The sequence below is a fragment of the Garra rufa genome, chromosome 14, assembly GCF_049309525.1.
Source record: "Garra rufa chromosome 14, GarRuf1.0, whole genome shotgun sequence".
Classification (NCBI taxonomy): domain Eukaryota; kingdom Metazoa; phylum Chordata; class Actinopteri; order Cypriniformes; family Cyprinidae; genus Garra; species Garra rufa.
Genome location: NC_133374.1, coordinates 9298195 through 9316397, shown reverse-complemented (window position 1 = coordinate 9316397; position 18203 = coordinate 9298195). Strand labels below are relative to the sequence as shown.

The 18203-nt window shown below is 35.5% G+C and overlaps 3 protein-coding genes across 3 annotated transcripts; all 3 read right to left on the bottom strand.

Annotated features, from left to right (window-relative positions):
* Window positions 1-3022: 3022 nt before the first annotated feature.
* irgq2 (immunity-related GTPase family, q2) lies at window positions 3023-6323 on the bottom strand. Its single transcript, XM_073818166.1, has 2 exons — window positions 5921-6323; window positions 3023-4633 (listed from the first exon to the last, which is right to left on the bottom strand). The coding sequence occupies exon 2, from the start codon at window positions 4610-4612 to the stop codon at window positions 3473-3475; it is 1140 nt and encodes a 379-aa protein (XP_073674267.1). The 5' UTR covers window positions 4613-4633; window positions 5921-6323; the 3' UTR covers window positions 3023-3472.
* A 177-nt stretch (window positions 6324-6500) lies between these two features.
* Window positions 6501-12982, bottom strand: LOC141285112 (sialic acid-binding Ig-like lectin 12). The gene is made up of 9 exons (XM_073818165.1): window positions 12945-12982; window positions 12676-12756; window positions 12077-12427; window positions 11689-11982; window positions 11213-11473; window positions 10948-11016; window positions 10461-10578; window positions 10274-10328; window positions 6501-8636 (listed from the first exon to the last, which is right to left on the bottom strand). Exons 2-9 carry the CDS (start codon window positions 12734-12736, stop codon window positions 8286-8288), a joined length of 1560 nt encoding a protein of 519 aa, XP_073674266.1. The 5' UTR covers window positions 12737-12756; window positions 12945-12982; the 3' UTR covers window positions 6501-8285.
* A 1501-nt stretch (window positions 12983-14483) lies between these two features.
* LOC141285301 (sialic acid-binding Ig-like lectin 12) lies at window positions 14484-18124 on the bottom strand. Its single transcript, XM_073818330.1, has 6 exons — window positions 18066-18124; window positions 16100-16278; window positions 15712-16005; window positions 15220-15480; window positions 14964-15009; window positions 14484-14811 (listed from the first exon to the last, which is right to left on the bottom strand). The coding sequence occupies exons 1-6, from the start codon at window positions 18122-18124 to the stop codon at window positions 14793-14795; spliced, it is 858 nt and encodes a 285-aa protein (XP_073674431.1). The 3' UTR covers window positions 14484-14792.
* Window positions 18125-18203: the final 79 nt, after the last annotated feature.

Sequence of the window (18203 nt, the reverse complement as noted above, 5' to 3'; positions counted from 1 at the left end):
ACACAAATTATGATCACAAAAAGAAAGGAATAGACCACAATTATTTATTTTTTTTATTTATTTATAGTCTTTATCACAAGCCCCTGGTGAATAATCTCACAGTAGCATTACACACATAGCTTATAATACAAAGTATTTGGCACAGTTAACATCACTCTGGTGGTTAAATTCATCCTCATTAAAAGCTTACCTCTATTTTTTCATCAAGTTACATTTTTACAATACATACAGGTCATAATCTATAGCTCTGCTTTACATGGCTGAGGGCAAAAAATAGCAGTGTCTCTTACTGACCATGCCCCAATTAGTATTGTTATAGTTTTCCCCAACCTGTTTGAAACCGAAATCATCACAACCATTAACCTTTATTATTTTTTACATTCTTTTCACCTCTTCATCACTGCTTTTTTACGTTTTTGCTTGGGAAAACTGGACAAGTGCCTTTTTTTTATCCATTATGTCCTTCACTTTGTTAATATCGTGCATGCATCACACTCTAATTTAAAGAGTAAGTTCTCTTTCACTAATCATTTTCAAACTAATTTACAGATTAAAATTTTATTTTACCACACTATTAATTCTTAAAACGTGTTGGTGTATATAGGACAAAATAAAACTATTTTAAAAAATAATTACAAAGTGGTGATTTGGAGCCTCCTAGCGTTCTTGTGGGTCTATATCTTGGTACAGTATATATGCGAGAATCCCAGACATACTCTGAACCCCAGTAATGTAATTTTTATAATTACCATTTTTCATTATAAAATAACATAAGCACATCATTGTTTGTTGATGGTACAAATTTAAAAAAGTGCTGCAAATAATATAATACGCGTTACAGGTAACCTGATTTTGCTGTTTATATCCCATTATCAACCTGGAAAGGGTAAGATGCTCTGTCCTCTGCAGTAACTTTCCTGATGATGAATGTCTCACTGGATTCAAGCTGGGCTTGGGAATTTATGTACCACTTAAACTGATAGACTGCTGGGTTACTTTTCTGGACTAAACACTTTAGTGTCAGTTTGTCTCCCTCTTTGGGAGCATTAATGTTGACAGGAGCTTGCACTGTGACACCTTGTGGACCATCTGAAAAATGCAGTGCACAGGCACAAGAAGTGCATCTTTATTACATTTTAAACAAAGTAAAACATAAAATATTTAAACAGATGATGCACTTAAATTCATGAACTTTATAAGGTTCTTCAAAGGTATTTGTTTACATAAAACATTATTTTTCTGACTTCACATAAATTTTGATTATTTTTTATTCCTCTGCTCCATGCTTGTTTTTAGCTTCACAGTAATATTGTCCACTGTCTTCTGGTGGTTTCACATAAATTAGTTTCGAGTCAGACTTCTGTTTTTTGAACATTGAGAATCAGGGTGACCTCTGCCTATCTTTTGTGAAAGTAAACAAGATCTTCCACCCCTGCTGAAAAAAAAAAAAAAAACAGCTGGTTTAAGCTGGAAGTAGCTGGTTTTAGCTGGTCACCTAGCCTAGCCAGGATAACACCACTCTAAAACCAGCCTGGTTGACCAGCTAAAACCAGCCAACCAGCCTAGGCTGGCTTTAGCTGTTGTTTTTTCAGCAGGCCAGGGACATCTGCATTTGTGAAGATTCAAATAAGTATTGTTATGATAAGGCTCTGAAAATCAGAACTAGAACTAGTTGCTAGAACTAAAGCAACATTAAATCTGACCATTTGGATATGTCAGTGGTTTTTGGCTGAAACCGAAGGAAAGAAACACATACAAAACGTACTGTGGCCTGTAATTAGCGCCGGCGCTCCGCACACCGCGCACTGCGCATAGGGCACCAAGTGCCTGGGGGGGCACCAAAAAATTCTGGGTCGTGAAAAATCATCACAACAGGCTACTAGTATAACAAATAAAATATGTCTAAAGCATGTTAATATACAAAAGCAAGTTCAGGTATAAAACAATGTTAATTTCAACATTAAACTAATATAAAAGTGTTTATATTCACCGCCTGTGTTTTATCCTACTGGTAATTATTGTAAAATAAACGCTAAAACGCTTGTGTTTTCTGAGTCAGTGTCTAGCAAGGATGAAGTTCGCGATCGCCATTTCCTCTTTGGACGTGCCTTCAGAAATTTAGCGCCTTTAGAAAAATTAATCTTTACAGAATACATAATGAAATAGTGTTTGTTTCTGATTTGTTCTATTTCGTTAAGTAATAATTTAAAGCTTTCTATAAATACATGTATCTTGTCTGTGAGTTATGTATTTGCTGAGTTTTGCTGAGAAGAACTCCTGTTGAGATGACATGAGGGGATCATGTTTGTTTTCAACGTTTCAAGCACAGTTTGCAACGTTTTGTTGATATTGTGACTGCACACAAATAAAAGTAGACCCTTTACAGTTCCGAATAATGTATTACTCGTACCTTTATGAGCAAAAATGAGGAATATTTTAAATTGTTGCCACTGCAAAAATGCAAGTGATTGCGCTGGCTCCTCCATGTCCTGCAAAGCGGCTCTCCATACAAACGATTGCATTTGTGCCTAATACCTCACATTTATATTATTTTAACGTTGAAATGAACATTGTTTTATACTCTAACTCTTTTAGGCCTAGATCTATGTTTATTTTAGGCAAGTCGTGATTATCTGAGAAGGCAAAATTGATCAAACACAACATGATCAACTCATTCTCTGCCGCTGGCTGCTTGGTCGTTATTTTAAAAATCAAGAACTTATATTTACCGAAAAAAAAATGCTACAAACGTTTTGTCTAAATTAACTTAATAAAAACGAAACGAAATATAATCACTTTGCGTTACATACAAAACTGGACTATTTAAATAGCATTTGTGTTTAGGGCACCCAAATGGCTAACGCAGGCCCTGCCTGTAATTCAAACGTACAAAAAATTAACTTTTGACAGTTTTGTAAAAAGCTGTGCAGAATGAGAAGGAAATGAAAGGCTAAGTGAAATATACATGGTCATGAACACATTTCATAACATTAAAATGAGAACAAGAAAAGGAAACAGAACTTATCTTTATTTTAATTTATTTTATTTTTTTTTATAGCAGAAGTGTACTATTGCCCTTAAAGTAAGTCTAAACAACATTCTTAAGATAAATCAACTCAATACAGACTTTTTACTTGCATACAGAAATACAAATTTGTCACTTTTAGAGACAAGTAGATATTCTGAATCCAAAATATGTAATTTGTGTAGATTGTATTATTGTATAGTCATATTAGGGGGTCATAAATTTGTATCTCTGATATGCATTTTATGATAGTTAACAATTAAAAATGAAGGGCACTGAAATCTAACATTATAAGGCATATTAATCAACTAAATAATGAAAATGAACAGTGTTGTTCTTTTAAAATGAATTTATTGCTTATAGTTTAATGCTACAACTATAGTCAGTTTATGTATCAGTCCACGTTGATTGTACTGTTGCAGTTTTGTGTATGGAGCACTGTTCAATCTACCGTCCCTCTCCTGTTACCATAGCAACCACCTTCTCAGCATCAGCACCCATATCATCAATAGCAGTGTTGAGCGCCTGCAGCATAACGGTGAAAGATCGGCTGACGGATCTGGCGTGTCTCGGCATGGCGAGTTCCACAAGTCTGGTGGTTGCAGTACTTGTGTTTTTCTCAGCCTCCGCTAGTCGTCTTTTAACTTCACTCTTGCTGACCTCCACAGAGAGAGCGCAAGTCCGCAGGGCCTTCAGCCTGGCAAGGTTGAGACCTCGCAGCCTCGCAAGTCGCTCAAGAGACTCGTCGTCCAGGCAAAGCGAAACCTGAACCTTGGTCAGAATCCGAACGCCCAACGTAGCATCCACCATGGAGGCCACCAAAGGTACGGGAATGGCAGAAACGCCACCGGATAATGAGGCAGCGGCCCACACCAGTGCCTTGAAGGCATCTTTCTTCTGAGTGACCAAGGAGTTGGAGAATGTAGGAAGTGCTAGAAGAAGCGCATGCGATCTGATCTCTGGAAGGTCACCTCTCATGACTTCTAAAAACGTGAGAAAGTCAAGCTTCTCCAAAGCTGAAGGTTGCACCAGAAACACTTTAGGCAGAGGAACACCTTCTGCCTTGAGCACTCCTAAGCTTGCCGTCTTCTTTGCCTCTAATGTTTTCTCAGTATCCTTCACAGATGCTAATAAAACAAAGTAAACTGTCTCTTTCTGCAGTGACCTAACTTCCCTCCACACCGCCACACTGTTAACACTAGGTCTCTCTGTGAATGTGATAATGATAGCATTGTATCTCGTAACTTTGAATCGCTCTATGTAATCCTCAGCCTCGAAAGAAGCATCGCTAGAGATGGATGGCAGATCCCAGAGGCGAAAGTCAGGATGCTTGGGGTTGGGGAACACAGCTAGTTCCTCTGGGGCAGAAGATGATGGAAAGCGGGCTGCTCCTTCATCTTCTTGGCTCAGCCCTCGAAGGGAGTTTATAAAAGTGGCTTTTTCGGCATTTCGGTCCCCAGTGATTGCAATGTTGATTCTGCTGATCAGCATGTCCTCCAGTGCATCTCTTATATCTGAAATGTTGTTCCTCTCGATGGACTCCTTTAGTGTTTCCAGCAGGTTAAGACTCTTTAACACATCAGCCATGTCTGGTAGGTGATGACTAATCTACAAATGCAAAGGCACATTATTTGCAGTGTTTAAAAGCAGAGTTGGGGTTATGTGTGGTTCAGAAATTTGGGGTCTGTAAGATTTTGTACTTTTACTCAGCGAATATGCATTCATGTTAAAAGTGACAGTATTAATGTATTACAAAAGTTTACATTTCAAATAAATGCCGTTCTTTTGAACTTTGTATTCATCAAAAATCCTGAAGTGACAGAAATATTAAGGAGCAAAACCGTTTTCAACACTGGTAATAACAAGAAATGTTTCTTGAGCAGCAAATTAGCATATTGGAATGATTTCTGAAGGATTGTGTGATGAAGACTAGGCAAATGGATGCTGAAAACTCAGCTTTGCATCACAAGAACAAATCGGTTACTGATAAATTAATAGTTAATTTGAAAGTGTAATAATATTTCACTGTTTTTACTGTATTTAGTTGAAGTCAAAAGTTTACATACCTTGCGGAATCTGCAAAATGTTAATTATTTTACCAAAATAAGGGAGATCATACAAAATGCATGTTATTTTTTATTGAGGACTGACCTGAATAAGATATTTCACATAAAAGATGTTTACTCATAGTCCACAAGAGAAAATAATATAGTTAAAGTTATAAAAATGACCCTGTTCAAAAGTTTACACACTGTATATGTACTGTAAATGTATTTTATGTGAAATATCTTATTCAGGTCAGTAGTAAATAAAAAATAACATGCATATTGTATGATCCCTCTTATTTTGGTAAAATGGATGTCATTTTGCAGATTCTGCAAGGTGTATGTAAACTTTTGACTTGTACTGTATTTGATTAAGTAAATATTAGAGACATAAAAGATTTAAAAAATAACTAATTATAAATTACAATATATATTATATATTATATTATATTTTACTATTTTATCGCATTTTACATCAAAGAAAGACAATCATTAGCAATAATAAATACATTTATTTGAAATTTACTGACAAATATAACATCAAGTAGCTCTACAAAATCAAGTTGTGTTTAAACATTACATATTGGGCAGTCAAATGAATGTTTAGAGCAAGAAACATATTCTGAATTTCAAAACCAGCACGCCAAGCATGATACTATAAGAAATACGAGAACCTCAGCAAACTGAAGGTATTACTAACAGATTTCTTTTCATAAATAATAACAATAAACCCTAATTTGTTACTATAAGTAAGAGTAATGCAATAACGACTTTATGAGCATGAGTATATCACTTAATCACTAAATAACAGTTTAGAAGTAGTTTTTGGTACATCCATTCTAACACATACCTTCTTTCAGATCATACAGGATGATGGCCAGTGTGGTGGACCACAGAAAAATGGTTGAAAATACCAAACCACACGAGACAACCGAGGCACTGACACTCTCACTGGCTATTTAAGGATTCCCTGTAGTGTGTGGAACATTGTAATCCTGTTATCTAAGGCCTAATCCAGCTCTCACACACGTCATCCCAGAGGATCAATGAACAAGTGAGCAGGTTTACAATTCTTGAGGAATCAGCTAACATCAAAACATAGACACTTTTAGACAAAACTAAAGAATTTGAATTACTTTTCAGGGTTAGACCAACAATATTTCCCAAAACAAGATACAATTCATTGAACAATGTAGATGTAAGTTTTAAAGTTTGTGGGTTCCCAGCATGCACTGCAGCATGACAAAATTGTTAGGCCTGTTTTTTTATTTTTCTTTATTGTGCTGTTGATGTTGCTTTGTGTCTTCACAGTTAGTTAGTTATTGTGTGGCAGTGCTAAGCATTAAGTGTTAAGGCCAATGTGTGACTCTGTGGAAATTTTTGCAACACATCTTTGCTTTGCATTTACTGTCAGTTGCAAAAACTGCAGATGTCACTTTAGGTCAAGTGTCATGTGACCATTAGAACCTATCCTTGACTGCTAAATCGTTAAAGCCCTGTATATTGACAAATAATAACACTATATAACAGTTTAAACAATTTAAATGCTTAATTATGAATTTGACACTTTTGCACTTACTTATTTACTCTTTTAATTTGCTTAAAAAATATTTGCAGCAGTTTCAGGAACTTGAATGCAAACAGGAAATGAACATGTTCACACAGTTTAACAAAACTAGGCACAGACGTTGGAGATAATCTAATGAAGTTTCAAATGTCGCAATCAGCAAGTATAAGACCTACTAGTTCCTTAAAGGTATAGTTCACCCAAAAATGAAACTTCTCTTATTAATCGCTAATCCTCATGTTGTTCCAAACTCCTTCGATCGTCTTTGGACAAATTAAGATATTTTGATTTTTTTTTTGACCATGTTTAAAGGATTAGTTCACTTTCATAACAAAAATTGACAGATAATGTACTCACCCCCTTGTCATCCAAGATGTTCATGTCTTTCTTTCCTCAGTCGTAAAGAAATATTTTTTATTTTTTTTGAGGAAAACATTTCAGGATTTCTCTCTATATAATGGATATGTATGGCGCCCTGAAGTTTGAACTTCCAAAATGCAGTTTAAATGCAGCTTCAAAAGGTTCTAAACGATCCCAGCCGAGGAAGAGGCATCTTATCTGGCGAAACGATCGGTTATTTTCAAAACAAATTGACAATTTATATACTTTTTAACCTCAAATGCTCGTCTCGTCTCTGTGCATGCGCATCCAGGTCAATACAGGTAGTGTATGTCGAAAAACTTGTTTTCTTCCGCAACTTCAAAATCGTCCTACATCGCTTCAAAAGTACTGACCCAGTGTTTACATAGTGAACATACAAAGAAGCTCAAACGCCCTTTACAAAAAAAGGTAAAACAGCGTTGTTGGATGATTTTGATGTTGAAGACAAAAACAAGATGGGAGTTTTTGGACGTACCCTAACTGTATTGACCCGGATTACACTGACTACACATGCGCAATCGCAGAGATGAGACAAGACGAGCATTTGAGGTTAAAAAGTATATAAATTATCAATTTGTTTAGAAAATAACCGATCATTTAGCCAGATAAGACCCTTCTTCTCGGCTGGGATCATTTAGAGCCCTTTAAAGCTGCATTTAAACTGCATTTTGGAAGTTCAAACTTAGGGGTGCCATACATATCCATTACATGGAGAGAAATCCTGAAATGTTTTCCTCAAAAAACATAACATCTTGGATGACAAGAGGGTGAGTACATTATCTGTAAATTTTTGTCCCAAAAATGTAGTAAGGACATCATTAAATAGTCAATGTGACATCAATGGTTCAAATGTGATGTTATGAAGCTACTAGAATACCTTTTGTGTGCAAAGAAAACTAAAATTACGACCTTATTCAGTAATTTCTCTTGGGTCAGTCTTTGACACATTCACAAGAGCATACAACACATGCGTCTGACATTTCATTCTGTCAAATGAGATAAATGCAAAGCAAAATGTGTTGCAATAATTTTAGTCACACATGCAGTGATAACTGCATGTGTTATTAAAAAGTACTCTTGTAGCTTGATAAAATCAAGGTTGAACCACTAATGTCCAATTAACTATTTTAACAATGTTAATCTTTCTAGGCCTTGAATGTGGTCATTCTGTTGCTGACTACACAGAATCAGAAAGCAGATTTAATCAAAAATATCTTAATTTGAGTTTCAAAGATGAACAAAGGTCATTTTTGGGTGGACTAACCTTTTAACTTAGCTCCTGTGAGTTTGAATAAAGTTCCTCCTCTCCCTCCATCTGGTCAAGTGTTTCAATCTTTTCATCCCCATCCTGAAGGACTTCCCTTTCCTTCCCAGCTCCTCTCTTGTCCCTCTTGATCTCAGCATAGTCTGTGTCCGTAGATTCCCTTTCTCCCTCAGGCGGTCTGTCCTTTAGAAGGGAGTAGTCAATGCTGGCATAGTCCACTGCTTCCATCTCGACTGCCTCATCCTCCTCTGCTTCATCTGTTGGTGCAGCTGTGTTTGGGTTCTCTCCATTAAGCTGTCCATGAAGTGGTGTTTGCTCATTGGTTCCAGTTTGAGCTACGTCTGTCTGCACCGTCTGATACATACAAAACATTTCTTATTGATTTTGACATTAATTTGTGGCAGAGAAGTCATTTTAGGTATTCTGTGTTTTGCATCATTCAAATATGTTTCAGTTTTTAATTTATAAATAAATTATGTGCGACATGTCATATACAGTGGTGTGAAAAAGTTTCCTTTCCTCAAAAGTTACACATCATGTTGAGATTCAAAGAAATTCAGGAACAAATGAGAAAGAAAGTAATTGAGATCTATCAGTCTGGAAAATGTTATAAAGCCCGTTCTAAAGCTTTGGTACTCCAGTGGACCACAACTGGCAAAAAACATGGAACAGTGGTGAACCAACTCCAAGAATGCAGCGACGACTCATCCAAGAGGTCACAAAAGACCCCACAACAACATCTAAAGAACTGCAGGCCTCTCTTGCCTCAGTTAAGGTCAGTGTTCATGACTCCACCATAAGAAAGAGACTGGGCAAAAATGGCCTACATGGCAGAGTTCCTAGACGAAAACCACTGCTAAGCAAAAAGAACATAAAGGCTCGTCTCAGTTTTGCCAGAACACATCGTGATGATCCCCAAGATTTTTGGGAAAATACTCTGTGGGCTGACGAGACAAAAGTTGAACTTTTTGGAAGGTGTCTGTCCCATTACATCTGGCGTAAAAGTAACACAGCATTTCAGAAAAAGAACATCATACCAACAGTAAAATATGGTGGTGGTAGTGTGATGGTCTGGGGCTGTTTTGCTGCTTCTGGACCTGGAAGACTTGCTGTGATAAATCTACCAAAAAAATCCTGAAGGACAATGTCTGGCCATCTGTTCGTGACCTCAAGCTGAAGTGAACTTGGGTTCTGCAACAGGACAATGATCCAAACCACACCAGCAATTCCACCTCTGAATGGCTGAAGAAAAACAAAATGAAGACTTTGGAGTGGCCTAGTCAAAGTCCTGACCTGACTCCTACTGAGATGCAGTGGCATGACCTTAAAAAGGAAGTTCATGCTCGAAAGCCCTCCAATGTGGCTGAATTACAACAATTCTGCCAAGATGAGTGGGCCAAAATTCCTGCACAGCGCTGTAACAGACGCATTGCAAGTTATCGCAAACGCTTGATTGCAGGGTGGCCCAACCAGTTATTAAGTTTAGAAGGCAAACACTTTTTCACACAGGGCCTTGTGGGTTTGGATTTTGTTTACCCTTCTTAATTAAAAAAAATATTTCATTCAAAAAGTGCATGTTTTATTTACTTGTGTTATCTTTGATTAATATTTAAATTAGTTTGATGATCTGAAACATTCAACATGCAAAACATGCAAAACAATAAGAAAACAGGAAGGGGGCCAACACTTTTTCACACCAATGTAATATAGAGTAAACTTGAGAGCTAAAATCAATATGTTCTATGAGAAACAAAAAATAAAACATGTTTTGAACGACATTAGGTTGAGTAAACAATGACACAATCTTTGTTTCATAAAAAATGGGTAATGCAATCCTCTAAAGTGACATTTTGACACAAAGGCGTGTGAAGTTTCCAGAAACTGTGTTTAAACTAAAAGTGACTTTACAAAATGTAAATAATATACTATATACACATTTTGCTTCATATATTCATATTCAGTTATGACTCTGAGTATTGGTTGTGTCTTACCTCCAGATTGACTTCAGTGTCTGGATTCACAGTTGGCACTTTATGTTTTTTGCCTCTGTTAAGAAAATATTTTTAGCTGATGAGATTTTAGACATGAAGCAAACATGTAAACACTATAAATTATAAGACAAATGTGGTTTGATGAACTTCCTTTTAGGAGAAGAAGGAATTAAATAATGAGTCCTACCTGTGGCAAGACACCCAACAACATAAAACCACTGAGAAGATAAACGCCGAACACACCATTCCCGCCAGAAATGTGAGTATCTTTGAGATGTCCAAATTCTTAATGAAATCTTCTATACCTTTAATTTACACAGAATTGTTAGTAATATCTATGAAAGTATATACTTTATAGAAAATACCTGTTGTTCAGAGATGGGAGTATTAGATTTGTCCAAGGACATGATATTATCTTTTGTTTTTCTTGGAACAACTTTTAAACCCAATATCTAAACATAAATTGTCTTTAATAATTTGTAGTTTAATAAGAACTTTGTTTAGTCCTCTATCTCAGCCCTAATCCTAAATTTAACCATCATCCTAAACCCACTTCTAATATCTGATTGTTTGAGAGCAATGTTGTTCAAGGACCCACAAATATGTCAAACAAGGAAAATGTCATAATTGAAATAAAAGTATAGTGTCTGCAGTATGTAAATAATCAGTGTTACCTGTAGTATTGCTGGTGTTGTTCAGCGGCATGTTTTCACTGGAGGACTCTTTCAGTTCACTTGCATGACCTAGCATGTGATGAATTTGATATTATAATCAGTAAAGACATATGTTTTGACTTGCAATGAACTTCCCCAGATGTTTGAAGGAACTGTTGTCGCAATTCAGTATGTCAACAGTTGCTGACTCCTTTTTATTTTGTCATTTGTAATCTTGTAAGACTGTGACATTGTTAGGTTATCAATAGAGTCTGGTTCTACTTACTAGTGACATCGATAGTGATGGATGCATTAAGTGTCTTGTTCTTATATGTACTCGTGCAGCCGTAAACCCCAGCATGCTCCTTTGTCACATTGGTGATCGTAAGATATTCTGCAGACGTTTGGTTCATAAATCTATCTGTGTTTCCATTGAAACTCCATACAGGATCAGATGATGATGGGTGACTCTCAACAGTGCAGTTCAGGCTGAGAGTGTCACCTTCTGTCACATTGTCTTTACCCAGAATTTGAAGAGGCTTTACATCTGAAAATGAGGAACTGCATTATTTTTTGGTATGTAAGAAATTAATACCTTTGATTCTACCTCATGAATTTAGCAGAGATACTCTACAGAACATCCAAGAGTAGTAGAAGATCAAAGTCTTCTTAAATGAACATTTTACTGTGTTTCTGAATTTTTGTTTTATGTAATGGTCTAGTAATAGTTCTAGTAGTTAAAATGTAGGTTAGTAAACTCACACATGACTTTGAGGGTCATATTTGTACTGATGTTTTTGCTTCCGTAGCTCACGTCACATCCTACAGTGGCATTGTGCAGGTCAATGGTTGGAGTTAAGATCAATGTTGAGAGGTGAAAGCTGTTGGTGGTGGTTAAAGTGATGTTGTATTCCATTAGATCAATTTTGTTTTCCCCTCTTGTCTTGATCCACCATGTTATTTTAGGAGGAGTTTCAGGACAAGGAAAAGGAGCTGAACATGTCAAATTGGCTTCTTGTCCTTCACTGAGAAGAGGAACCTTCATTGCAGGCTCATCTGTAAATGGAAGTAAGTAACATAAGTTAGACATTGCCAAACTACACACAAAAACAGGACCTGTTTAATATTGCCAAGCAAAGGTAAGCATTACCTTGGATGATGATTTTGACTTTGGAGTTATTTGAATTTTCCCCCACAATTTTGAAGGCATATTTTTTGTCATCTTCTTTTATTTCTTCGATGATGATGCTGCAGTTGTTTTTCGTCAGATCAGGTTCAAGCCACTTAATCTCTTCTGTTTCAGTTTTGACTGCTGTCTTAAAATTGTACCTGAAAATTTCCTTTACACATTTAGTTTCATTACAAGCATTCCACTGAACATTTTTAATTGGTTTTGCATTATCTGGATAAGTGAAGGTACATGAAATAAGAGCACATAATCCTGGAACTGCAGTAACTTCTGGTGGATTGAAGGTGATGTTCCAGCCATTGTTTTGAGGGTCTTGAATAAAATAAAAGAATAAGATAAAATACCAGGACACAAGAAGCCTCTTAAAAAAGTAAATCCCTGCCCATGCTCAGCATTCACATGTGCGTAAATAAATCTACATAAACTTAACATGTTTATAGTAAGATGTACATACATGTTTTTCAAGAAGTCATGGTGAAGGAATATGAAGTGGAAATTATTATTATTATTTTAAAAATATTTAGAACAAATACTTTGACTTAAATATATCTAATACATACCTCCACACAGAATATTTGATACCAACATAGAGAGGATTGTACAACTTGAAATTATATTCATTTTATGTGTATTCCACAAATCTGCACAGAAAAAAAACATGGATGGCTTGATTTATACACAAATTGTTCAAAAATTCTAAAATATTCTTGTTTTATTTGGATATTTTGTGCAAATACATTGGCAGTACATATATAAAACATGTCATGCTAGGAAAGCAAACAAAATGTCAAATTAAAGCATTATTTTAAAGCATTAAAGATGACCTTACCGTTTTAAGTCAAACCATTCACAGGGTTCTCTTAAGCTTTAGCTGCAGAACTGCAGAAGCAGCTCACATATATATACAAGGTGCATCCTTCCTCTATTAGAGAACTTCCTCATTTTATGAACTTGCACAAATGTGACCCTGGACCACAAATCCAGTCTTAAGTAGCACGGGTATATTTGTAGCAATAGCCAAAAATACATTGTATGGGTCAAAATTATTCATTTTTCTTTTATGCCAAAAATAATTATTATCATTCATTAGGATTTTAAGTAAAGATCTTGTTCCATGAAGATATTTTGTGAATTTCCTACCGTATATATGTTAAAACTTAATTTTTGATTAGTGATATGCATTTCTAAGAACTGCATTTGGACAGCTTTAAAGGCGATTTTCTAACTTGTTTTTGCACCCTCAGATTTCAGATTTTCAAATAGTTGTATCTCTGCAAATATTATCCTATCCTAACAAACCATACAAAGCTTATTTATTCAGCTTTCAGATTGTATTATTCTCAGTTTTAAAAAAAAATTACATGGAATTAAATAGCATATTTTAAAAAATGCAGTTTGATACAAACTGTCCTATCCAATAAAAGCCCATTAATATAACTTCCAGAAAAAAAGTAAAGGAATTGATTCACTTTATTCAGCCTGTTTCCACCTGGTATTAATATGCATTTCTCTCGTGACAACTCTCAGAAGATTTAGCATGGTAATGGATATGACAATGTTATTGTATTTGGTCTTGGCAGAATACATTGCATTGCAGAATACTCTGCTGAGCTGCTGCTGCTGCTGTTGGTTATTGTTATTGTGTAGATTATTGCTTCTGCAAAGCAAGTACAGGAACTTGCTTCTGCCAACACATACGTGATAAGGAGCTGTGAGTATTAAGACATACTGCTGCACAAGTAGTATCTTGCTCTGAAAGTGCACTGCAACATACTTAAATGGATGCTAACCAGTTATTTAAATGTAAAGCAGCAAGCTCATTGGCACATGTGGATTTAGTGTGTTTATGGCACTGAACTTTGCCATTTTTCAGACCTGGGACAGTCTTGTGCACTTACTTCCTGTCACATGCACACACTCACAAGTGGCAAAAACCACTAGTGATGGTATTGGGACCGGCCCTTTGTAGTGGAAACGCCATCCGTCCTAAATGCATCGTGGACAGCTGTGAAGCTCCGCCCACTCACCTTATTATACTAGTCATGGACATCAAATGAAATGTATTGGTTCTTTTCATTAAACGATTTAAAGAATAGCTATATTAAACAAATAGCTGTATTTTACTAAAATACATCCAGGAAATTCAAGTAACATGTTTATTAAATTCATTCATAATATTCACATTCGTTCTTAATCTTATACATAATGTGCCTAATATATTGCTTGTATTTATCAAATGATAACCCATGTTCTACACAGCTTCTCATGTGCATGTATAATATACTGTACACCTGCGTGATATAAAATTCACTTTAGTCCTACTAACATCCTATAGAACACAGAAAGGAAGAAATTTGAACACTATGAATTAATTCACACTGTTTATTTGTAAAAATAACATCTGAACAAGCAGTAAACATTCAGGAATTACTGAAATAAGCTCAGATAGATATGACGTTTCTGGATCTGTGCACTTAAAAAAGTACATACTAAATACATTATATATAAATAAATCAAGTATATGTACATATAGATCCAACATAATTATTATTACAAAAAAGCTTACAATTATTAATTTCACACTTTCATACAGTATGTCCATATTTTTTTCCTGAACAAACTTCAGTGTATGTGGTTGTGGCCGTTGCTTCATGTGTCTTGTCTCTGGAAAAGGTATTCAGGCAATGCGACAGAACCTAGCAAATAGAGTACATTTCACTCAATGCCAGATATTAGTCAGAGAACCACTTAGTATTATCTGTAATTTTCTTGATGACATTCAGTGGCTTTAGCATGTTTTCACCTCCAGTACTGAATTACCTTTTATTTTTCATTTAATTTGTCTCACCTAGGATATGATGAATCTGATGTCTTGATTCTGTGAGTCTGTTTATCTGAAAAGCATCAACCGTAAAATGAATTTTAATCTTTTAGGACTTAAGTGAGGGATATATACTTTTGATCATCACAGTGATACTTTACAGAATATTTAAGAACAGTTGTCTCATCAATTCATTTTCAATCCATTTGCAACACCTAGCTTGTGATAAATGTTTGATATTAGAATTACCAAATCAGTATCAGTAGAGTCTTTTTCTACTTACTAGTTACATTGATAGTGATGAATGCATTAAGTGTCTTGTTCTTATATGTACTCGTACAGCCGTAAACCCCAGCATGCTCCTTTGTCACATTGGTGATCGTAAGATATTCTGCAGATGTTTGGTTCATAAATCTATCTGTGTTTCCATTGAAACTCCATACAGGAACAGATGATGGTGGGTGACTCTCAACAGTGCAGTTCAGGCTGAGATTGTCACCTTCCGTCACTTTGCCATTACCCAGAATTAGAAGAGGCTTTACATCTATACATGAGGAACTGCATTATTTTTGAGACTGTATTGACTGGTATGCAAGAAATAAATACCTTTAATTCTACTTTATAAATTTAGCAGAGATACTCTACAGTACATCAAATAACAGTAGAAGATCAAAGGTTTCTAAACGTTTACTTTTTGCTGTATTTCTGAATTTTTGTTTTCATGTAATGGTCTAGTAATAGTTCTAGTAGTTAAAATGTAGGTTAGTAAACTCACACATGACTTTGAGGGTCATATTTGTACTGATGTTTTTTCTTCCGTAGCTCACGTCACATCCTACAGTGGCATTGTGCAGGTCAATGGTTGGAGTTAAGATCAATGTTGAGAGGTGAAAGCTGTTGGTGGTGGTTAAAGTGATGTTGTATTCTGTTAGATCAATTTTGTTTTCCCCTCTTGTCTTGATCCACCATGTTATTTTAGGAGGAGTTTCAGGACAAGGAAAAGGAGCTGAACATGTCAGATTGGCTTCTTGTCCTTCACTGAGAAGAGGAACCTTCATTGCAGGCTCATCTGCAAATGGAAGTAAGTAACATAAGTTAGACATTGCCAAACTACACACAAAAACAGGACCTGTTTAATATTGCCAAGCAAAGGTAAGCATTACCTTGGATGATGATTTTGACTTTGGAGTTATTTGAATTTTCCCCCACAATTTTGAAGGCATATTTTTTGTCATCTTCTTTTATTTCTTCGATGATGATGCTGCAGTTGTTTTTCGTCAGATCAGGTTCAAGCCACTCAATCTCTTCTGTTTCAGTTTTGACTGCTGTCTTAAAATTGTACCTGAAAATTTCCTTTACACATTTAGTTTCATTACAAGCATTCCACTGAACATTTTTAATTGGTTTTGCATTATCTGGATAAGTGAAGGTACATGAAATAAGAGCACATAATCCTGGAACTGCAGTAACTTCTGGTGGATTGAAGGTGATGTTACAGCCATTGTTTTGAGGGTCTTGAATAAAATAAAAGAATAAGATAAAATACCAGGACACAAGAAGCCTCTTAAAAAAGTAAATCCCTGCCCATGCTCAGCATTCACATGTGCGTAAATAAATCTATATAAACTTAACATGTTTATAGTAAGATGTACATACATGTTTTTCAAGAAGTCATGGTGAAGGAATATGAAGTGGAAATTATTATTATTAAAAATATTACAAATATTTAATACAAATACTTTAACTTATATATCTGTAATACATACCTCTGCACAGAATAGTTAATACCAACATAGACAGGATTGTACAACTTGAAATTATCTTCATTTTAAGTGTATTCCACAAATCTGCACAGAATAATAACATGGCTTGAGGATTTATACACAAATTGTTAAAACATTCCAGTATATTCTTATTCTATTCGTATATTGCATGCAAATACATTGGCAGTACATATATAAAACATGTCATGCTAGGAAAGCAAACAAAATGTCAAATTAAAGCATTATTTTAAAGAATTAAAGATGACCTTACCGTTTTAAGTCACACCATTCACAGGGTTCTCTTAAGCATTAGCTGCAGAACTGCAGAAGCAGCTTACATATATATATACAAGGTGCATCCTTCCTCTATTAGAGAACTTCCTCATTTTATGAACTTGCACAAATGTAACCCTGGACCACAAATCCAGTCTTAAGTAGCACGGGTATATTTGTAGCAATAGCCAAAAATACATTGTATGGGTCAAAATTATTGATTTTTCTTTTATGCCAAAAATAACTATTATCATTCATTAGGATTTTAAGTAAAGATCTTGTTCCATGAAGATATTTTGTGAATTTCCTACCGTATATATGTTAAAACTTAATTTTTGATTAGTGATATGCATTTCTAAGAACTGCATTTGGACAGCTTTAAAGGCGATTTTCTAACTTGTTTTTGCACCCTCAGATTTCAGATTTTCAAATAGTTGTATCTCTGCAAATATTATCCTATCCTAACAAACCATACAAAGCTTATTTATTCAGCTTTCAGATTGTATTATTCTCAGTTTAAAAAAAAAATTACATGGAATTAAATAGCATATTTTAAAAAATGCAGTTTGATACAAACTGTCCTATCCAATAAAAGCCCATTAATATAACTTCCAGAAAAAAAGTAAAGGAATTGATTCACTTTATTCAGCCTGTTTCCACCTGGTATTAATATGCATTTCTCTCGTGACAACTCTCAGAAGATTTAGCATGGTAATGGATATGACAATGTTATTGTATTTGGTCTTGGCAGAATACATTGCATTGCAGAATACTCTGCTGAGCTGCTGCTGCTGCTGTTGGTTATTGTTATTGTGTAGATTATTGCTTCTGCAAAGCAAGTACAGGAACTTGCTTCTGCCAACACATACGTGATAAGGAGCTGTGAGTATTAAGACATACTGCTGCACAAGTAGTATCTTGCTCTGAAAGTGCACTGCAACATACTCAAATGGATGCTAACCAGTTATTTAAATGTAAAGCAGCAAGCTCATTGGCACATGTGGATTTAGTGTGTTTATGGCACTGAACTTTGCCATTTTTCAGACCTGGGACAGTCTTGTGCACTTACTTCCTGTCACATGCACACACTCACAAGTGGCAAAAACCACTAGTGATGGTATTGGGACCGGCCCTTTGTAGTGGAAACGCCATCCGTCCTAAATGCACCGTGGACAGCTGTGAAGCTCCGCCCACTCACCTTATTATACTAGTCATGGACATCAAATGAAAT